We start from the raw sequence: 8,590 nt of genomic DNA, 5'->3' as shown, positions 1-8,590 counted from the left end.
GGGCGTGATGCAGAGGTCCGAGGTTTCAAGCTCGTGTCGGGAAAAAAAAAATCGGCCTCTCTAAGGTCACGCTTCTCGCATAGCCAGCATCCATGCGGCGAACAGTTTGCAGATGCCGATCGACCCGATATATCCACTGTCCTGCTGGCGGATTCAGTTCACCTGGCCTGTATCTGCAGAGGGCCCCGTCGGCCCGATGTCTGTATTGTGTTGGCCGACCCATGTATGCTGTGTCCGTAAGGATCGCGGCTGCGTCCAGAGTTCAGAACTTCAGACAATGTTTTCCATGTTTCAGCCAAAAGAAGATTAACTTCTCCCCAATCCAACAAATCTTAAGAATGGGACAAGGTCGAGTGAAGAAAGGTAGAAGGTGGACAATCGATCACGTCCCGCGGGCGGTCTATGATGGAGCGTAACGTACCATTAATTTCTGCCACCCCAATTCTAGTCCCAACTCGATCATCTAAAAACCATTATAGTCCCAACTCGATCGACATGTCTCGGGTCACACATTACTCGCGTAGCGATCGACGACTAGCCCTGGCTGCATGCTTGGCGCCTTCATATCACCTGGCCTGACCGTGCAATGGGGCCGGGCCTCGATCGACGCTTGGCATGCATGTTAAAATTGTGACCTTGAGGTACTCCTTGATCTTTTTTAGTTCAACCAAATAAACTAAAAAATTTAAATGACACAACCAGTTCATTTGTTTGAACAAGAAGGAGCGAAGGATACACTGAGGAGTATCATGTTGCACCTTTACATGCATGGTTTCGCAGGCGGGCCAGCTGAGCTAACAAAGAACAACATGAAAGAACGACAATACACGGGCACGGGGCACAGGCTGCTGGATGGCCTGTCTAGTTGGTGGTTGAGCGGACGGACGCAGAAGGGTCGATCTCCACGGGGCCGTAGTCCGTCATCTCCCTGATCATCGCCTCGACGAACTCCACATCGTCATCTTCCATGGCGCCGCCGGTCGGCGACGAGCTTGCAGGCGCCGGAGCTGCCGCCGTTGTGGAGGAGGACGATGGAGGCACGGGGCATTCCTCCAGCTTCGCGCGCACCTCCTTGGTCAGGTTGCCCGTGGTGTATGAGCCCGGGAAGTTGGTGCGTGCCGCCGGCCCGCTCAAAAGCCGTGCCGCCTCATCGTACACCCGTGCCGCGGCCTCTGCCGTCTTGTGCGATCCCAGCCAGATCCTCGTCTTCCTGCACGCTCGCAGGAACCCAAAAAAAATTCAAAACGCGCCGTAAGCCAATAATATATACAAAACCAGAAATCCAGAAACATGCCGGCCGCAGCAGGGACAGTGATAGAAATGTTTAAATCAAAACAAATACTTCCTGGGATCCATATTAATTGTTTCAAATTTATCTAAATTTGGATGTATCTATGGCTAAAAAAACGCCTAGATACATGTAATATTTCGACAATTAATATGAATCAGAGAGAGTAAGGTTGAATCGGAACGTGGCAATACGTACAGCACAGGGTGGCAGATCTCGGAGACCCAGGAGCCCCAGCGGCGCTGCCTCACGCCTTTGTATGGATGCGTCTTCGGCATGGCTACGACTGATCGATGACCGAACACTAGCTATGGCTACCCTACGGGCTCCGGGCCTTACTCTCTCACTCTCTCTAGTCCCAGGTGCCGATGCCGGTGCCGATGTTGTAGCTTATATAGGGAGGTTACCTCATGATTCAAAGGCCCCGGACCGCGTAGGGGCTGTGAGAGATACATAGATAGATAAATGCGATCGTATCTTAAATAGATATCGTCCCATTGAATAGATTGAGCAAATGATCGGGACGCAGAATTTATGTACATTAAATGATAACTGGCTCATTAGCACGGGGCTATCGACCGGATATCACACGCATTGATGGATGGATGGATGGATGGATGGATGGATGGAGCCACGGCATGAAGATCAGGTCAACTAGCATGTACGTAGGGGTGGTCATTCTGTCATGACCGAAAGTTTGGCCTTGTAATTTTGTTTTTTTCCGATACGGTATCTAAAATATGAAACCGAACTTTACTGATAAGTTTTGTACCCAAAAATTCGGTCTTTAGTTCGTTCGGTCATGACTGCAATTTACAAAGATCGGTGATAGCTCCAAAATAGAACATCAACATGGTTCGGTACAAATTTTGGTAGCATTTCGCTTATATTTCTGATAGAATATTTTTGTATCAAATTGTCAGTAATAAATATATAAACAGTTCATTGCAATATTCAATTATTTTGAACCCAATCAATCAAAAATAAAAGCCTCACCGTAGCAGTACAAAGTTGATTTTTTTTGTTCCAATTCATTTTTTTAGAAAAAATTTCCAATTCATGAGCAGGTTTTTTTAGCGGGTTTTCATGAGCAGGTTGCTGCGCGCGGCCAAGTTACAGATTAATGGGCTGGGCGGCCCAACTCGGATCTTCTTCAGGATCGTGGACAGAAATATGGTCTAGGCTACATGATGATGGGCCAGTACTGGGACCGGGCGTAGGCGGGCCGCAACCGGGCACGTGGAGTCGTAGGCCGCAATCGGGCGTTTTGTCCCACCTCGTGAGAGTACATACGCGGGGTTCTGTTTTAAAAGGAGCTTTATAAATCAGCTGTAGCCGGGATTCAGTTACACTGGCCTGTAATGTAACCCTTGTGGGGTATTTATACAAACGAAAATTATTGCTTATATTTATTTATATACACCTGTGCCCTCTGGTCAAAATAAATGTGATGGTTAAAACAGAATAGTATTTGAAATTTTCGTTTGAAATTTATAACTGCTCGAGTGTGTTTTTTAGCAGAACTGCTCGAGCGTTTATGTAGCTGGATGTGAGTCGGCTCATTGGCCATAAGATCAAGCACGGTCCAGGAGGTATCAGCCCAATCCAGAGCCCATTAACCAGCCCATGCCCTACAGTGACCGTCGGATGTCCCCAATGACCCCGACATCTCCACTTTAAATAGGTTAACAATTTGATAATACTGGATGAAACATGATCGATAATTCGATACTAGGTCATAATAGGTGGCAGTCAAAACTGGCATTCGCCCGTCTCATGGCCGGCGATTTGTTCGTGCCTGTAAGCTAATGGAAATGCGACCGTTTCCGATTTTAAAAAAACTAGCATTCGCTGTCTCAATATGCATCAGTGTTCAGTACTGACAACTCCCATTTTCTACGACACTTCACAGCAACAACGTTTGCTAAACAAGTGGATTGCACGGGCCACCGATCAATCATTGAGACACCTGTCTTGTCTTGCCTTGGTGTTGTTCTTTACCCTGCAGCAATCGCGCTGATGAATCTTCCAAGGCCGATCACTACTTTCCACAGCAGAAACAAACGACACGGCCAGAACAAGCATGATCGGAGCTAAGCTAACTTGTCCGATCAATCGCTTTGATTTCTCCCAACTCCAGGAAGATTGAAATCTTCAACTTCGACCAGGAGCTTTCCTTTACCAAGTCTGCAAGTAAGTTGCCGTCACGCAGTAGATGCCAATGCCATGCCATGGCAATGTGGAGTTTTCCCTTCTTCCAGAATCCAGGGCAGAGGTGATAGCGCACCAATGCACGCATTAAACAAAGTTCCAAAGTGTAACATATGATGCATATTTTAGACTGAACTTTGTTTGGGCAGAAAAGGTCTAAAGCCAAGCACTAGCCCATAGATGATAGAATGCATCATGTAGACCTATGTTCGGTTAAAGCAGTGAGACACTGAGAAAGCCTGCATCTTGACGTGAGCCGAGCCAATGCTAAGACTGTTTAGTTGCTATCCTTACGTAGGTTCTATATATATGGGATAAATGCAAAGTGCCTCTGCTAGCGACACATCACGCCCATTAACCCCATTATAACATACTGAAGTTCATCGATCGGAGCTGTCACCACGAGTTACATAGTGCGGCGAAACCGGTCCCGATCGATCGGCTAAGATGTTGTCTAATGCCATTTGGGGCAGAGGAAATGACAAAGGTTGGTGTATAAAGTATCCGTCCATGATTAGCTAATCGCCTAGTTAATTTGTGTTCGGCAACTTTGGCGCATTTGTTTAAGGGTGGGGTGAGATCATGTGGATTGTGGAGTTCTTTTTGTTAGTTAAACTGAATCACGGCTGATGTACGGCAAGTGCAGTGTTCCAAGCTGGCCCTGCATGTTCAACTGAATAGCTCTGTCTGTCCGAAACTGGCGGGCACAAAATGGGAGAAAGCAGCACAGTAACTTGTCTGTGGATTGTTATGTTCTGATCTGAGGTGCTAAAAGCCTTCAGGTTCAGCATTCCAGCTAGTTTTAATGATTTCTCAACTACTTGCATAACTGAGCTAGTAGTTTCTAGCGCAGTGGAACTGCTACTGACAACCTGACAGGCTGCAAGAAAACTCTTTCTGCACTCGTTGGTAGCAGTACTTCTCAGTTATAGGTTGCAGCTTGCCGAATTCAGGACATTTATTAAACTGCACCAAATCACCCAGAAGAGGAAGCTGACCAATTATCAGAGAGAAGGAGTGCTTGGCAACAATAATGAACAGGTGATATATTCAAACTGCACGACCATATGGCAATAAATTCTGATGCTTCTGCTCGGCGGAACAGCATAGACTTCCAGGGCGAAGAGTTAACAACACACAGAAGACCTGTTCTATATTTGTTTCTCATTCAGAACTGAATGCTGTTCATGTCAGCATTAAAATTGAATGGTGTTATGTTGTCACCAAGAACAGTCCACCCAAAGCTGCCGTAATGCCCATGTATGTAATTAGTGTGTTCCGTGTCGACATATGGTAGTAAAGGATCTGTCTAATTTTTCACCAACACCAAGACGGCGTAGTCAGGACGTTTTTTTAAATTTATTCACACCTTAGTACCTAATACTTTGACCATGACCCTCAAGTTGAAATTTTTGCCTTTGGCAAGAAACACTATATAATACTTTTCCTCTAGCCACGCATATTATATCACTGCATTATGATGATAGGCGCCTTAAAATAGGATTGCTGTCAAACATCTCCGACACGTAATCGGTAAAAAAAACCTAAAGTAAGCAGGTTCAGACAACAACGTATCTAGTTAAATCTATCTGTATCCAAGTTTCAACTTTACTTTTTCTCTTTGCAATTTCCTATTCCTTCTGATGATGATAACACCATAGAGATTCCCCTTTCTTGTTGCTCCTGTGCAACGAGCTCGGTACGCGCCCATGTGATGTGGAGCTCAAATTATGCGGCCGGCCTGAAGCATGAGAGGCCATGAAGCTGCATGCATGTAAGCGGCAGCCTGGGAGGTCAACCCTACCTAAACATTATTGCATATGCCTTTGATCTGAAATAGCACATGATTTTCTTCTTCTTTTCTTTGGCTGCTAGTTCTTTCAGCACTCTGTACATGGCATGATTGAAGAGGCGATCAAATTCATATCTGAAGTAGCAAAAAAAAAAAGAAAGTTGTATAAGTGCTCAGGTAAAAAACAGTTTGCAAATAGCAGGAATTAAAAAGGAGCCCAACTGGAGTCAACTGTGACACCTGGTGGTGTGTGAAATGGACCTTTGGGGAAAACAAGTCCTAATAATTGAACATTTCTTTTGGACCTGATGGGTTATACTAGCTCTTTGATTGCTCTGGGAGGCATTATTAGTTCAAAGGCTATGTTGAAGTCAACCTAACACAATGCTCCTATTTTGGAAAGGAAAAAAAGGAAACATCAAGCATGATTCAGGTTATTAAATCCCCCAAATGGCTGTTCGTTTCACAAACAAGTACTGCTGTCTGTCTACTACTACTACTACCTATATAGCCGAGGCCATGCTGCAACTAGACTAAGTAAACTACGTTTGAAGGCTCAATCATAATGCAAGTACAAGTAATATATGGACTTACCCAGTGGCAGTGGCCAGTCCATGCAGCTAGCTGGATCTTTCCTCCATTCTGTGGATATACAGACACCGAGGGGGCATCATTTCCTTTGTCTGAAAACGTAACTATGTTTAGATATCAAAAATTCCTGGAAGACGATCTCAGCTGCCAGCAGATCGACCTGATTTCGTGCTTGGTTGCCAATGGCAGTACGTAGAATACAAAACTAGAGATCGACGCATGCATGTGTTGATTCGCTGAGAGCCTAAGGTGGCTGTCAATTATGGCGTGCGTTTTTTGATCAAGTCGAGCAGCTAGCCGGCCGGCCACCTAATATTAATCAGGGACCATGTTACTCTAACATGCCCGGCCGGCATGTATGCAATAGCATCAATAATCGGTTCCTCCTCTCGCCGGAGGATAAAGTCTGGAGAAATGATCCGCCGTCCTAACGAGCCATGCCTACCTTGCTTCAATTCCTGTAACTGTTGCAGCAGGAACAGCCTGTGATGGTATGGCCGATCTGTTCTTGCATTTCCATCCATCCCTTCTTGGATCAAGCAGCTAGACTACGTACACCACTGCTGATGCTAAGCTAGATAGTTAGTATTGACGTCATTGCCCAAGGAAAGATACTCTTCAATCGGTTCAGAGTTTTCTTCAGACTTTCAATGCACGATGTGAAAAAACAAAATAGGTGCCCTGAGGAGAAGGGAAAAGGTCTGTCTGTATATTCGAGGTTTCCGGTGTTCTCAAAAAAGAAAAGTAAAGAATCTATATATTCCTGTGATTTAATTTGCACAGGCCTTGGAACGAGCGGCGAGGCATTAAAAACTTGGCAAAGATTGTGAGAGATGCATACATATCTCCTCGCGCGCCACTTGCATGTGGACCATGAGAAGGAACGAAGCCCGACCCCAAAAAAAACAACAAGTGGTACGTTCTCAGTCGGTGTGAGACATCTGCGTGTGGCTTCTGTGTGCCCCAGTTGCTAACATGCATGACGACGCCGTTTGCCACAGTTGACCCGGAACAAATTTTGGCTGCACACCACACCACACCACACCACACATGATTTTGTCTCGCATATGCCTAGCTAGCTCGGTGATCCATGGTGTTTTTTGCAATATATATGTGTGCATCACCGTCATCCGTACGTACGTGTCATGGGATCTCCCGATCCATCCCGTGAAAGTATTCAACGCAACGGTTATACTATTATATGCGGCATGGTAAAGTCAAATCCGGTTCAATCCGTACGTTGTAAGAGTTTTCTGTGGGGAGCAGTAAACTCAGTTGTCGTCGGCTCCTCGGCTGATATATCAACGCTTGAGCTTCAACAAGGCTCAGAGACTAGTACTACTGCAAGGAAATTAAAGAAGATTGCAACTGCACGGATCCGAACAGTCAAACCTGTAGCCAAGACCCAACAGGGTTTGAAGGTTTACTACTCCGTACTACATCTGAGTCATCTGCCCGGTCTAGCCGTACGTACTCTGGAGTCTGGGGTCATTAGTCATGGAGGATATCAATCTTGTATCCCGGTTTTAAGAAAAATCGACGGGACTTTAATTGCCTCTGCGCCATCGGCGTCTGTCAGGTCAATCTTTCTCTGATCCGGACGCCACCCCAAACCCAAAGAAAGGACATGGGTAACTTCCGTGAAACATGTTGCCAAGAGATTGATTAGGCGCCGTGACAATGACAGCAACCACTTAAGAGTCCAATATTTGTGTATCTATGTGTGGTAATGGTCCTTGATGGATGGATCGATGGACGATGACATGTCGCGGTCCCGTTTCCTCTTTCTCTCGGAATGCGATCCGTGATGAAATGCGGTGACAGGCTCTGTCCTTTTAGTATTAGGGGCTAGTGTAGATTTTATGATTCATCTGAAGACGTTATAAGATGGTACACGTACACGCCCCCTTCTGAAATTCCAGTCCATTGAATTGCTGATGCAGCCAAAAATTGCACCATCGAGACGATCTTCTTTCGATGAGCCTAGCTAGTATGCATATTAGGACTAGCTGCTTGCTAGATTATGCACTATGGAGCATTACAAAATCAAACACATCAGCGTGATCTTTTAGTCTCATCTGTTGGTCAGACAATAGAGTCACACGGCATAATTAATCATCACCTTTTTTTCTTCCCCTTCCTCCACCAGTCCAATCTACCTTTCAACGGTCAGATTAATTAATCAGTGTTTCAGAGCAATCGATGGCATAGACATATGCATTTTTCCAGTCCCCACGGGCCGTTTTCTGCTCACCATTACCCACTTATTGGGAATGGACCCAGGAAAAAAAATGCGCGTGTGTTCATCATTTTGGCGACTGACTTGTCATGATCCATGTGCAGATTAATATGCCTTAATATATATGGAGAGCATGACACCAGGTGCTACTTCCAAACTGTGACGGAACCAGTCAGCAACCGATCTTCCGAATCGTCCTTTACTGCGTGCCTTTTGATTCGCATCGTACGGTACCTGATCTAAAAACAATTGGATGCCAACTACGAAATTTAATTAAATACTTAAGACAAAACGTGCACAATAGGTAAAAGATTAGATTTGCATTAACAAATTAATGGGGGACTACTATAACTTCGTGAGCTAGAACAACATCCATCGTTCAGGAAATAAAGCTAGATCTTTGTTTAAAGTTACAAAGAAGCTGTTGGGTGGCGGAACCAGCTTTTGAACTTTGGATGAAGCAAACATT

At 45.2% G+C, this 8,590-nt stretch overlaps 1 protein-coding gene across 1 annotated transcript; it reads right to left on the bottom strand.

Moving 5' to 3' along the window:
- Nucleotides 1-861: 861 nt before the first annotated feature.
- LOC104581452 (ethylene-responsive transcription factor ERF003) lies at nt 862-1,646 on the bottom strand. The gene is made up of 2 exons (XM_010229020.1): nt 1,487-1,646; nt 862-1,210 (listed from the first exon to the last, which is right to left on the bottom strand). The coding sequence occupies exons 1-2, from the start codon at nt 1,564-1,566 to the stop codon at nt 862-864; spliced, it is 429 nt and encodes a 142-aa protein (XP_010227322.1). The 5' UTR covers nt 1,567-1,646.
- Nucleotides 1,647-8,590: the final 6,944 nt, after the last annotated feature.

Source organism: Brachypodium distachyon, chromosome 5 (assembly GCF_000005505.3).
Source record: "Brachypodium distachyon strain Bd21 chromosome 5, Brachypodium_distachyon_v3.0, whole genome shotgun sequence".
NCBI lineage: Eukaryota > Viridiplantae > Streptophyta > Magnoliopsida > Poales > Poaceae > Brachypodium > Brachypodium distachyon.
The sequence above is the reverse complement of the archived record's forward strand: the minus strand, read 5'-3'. Positions and strand labels throughout refer to the sequence as shown.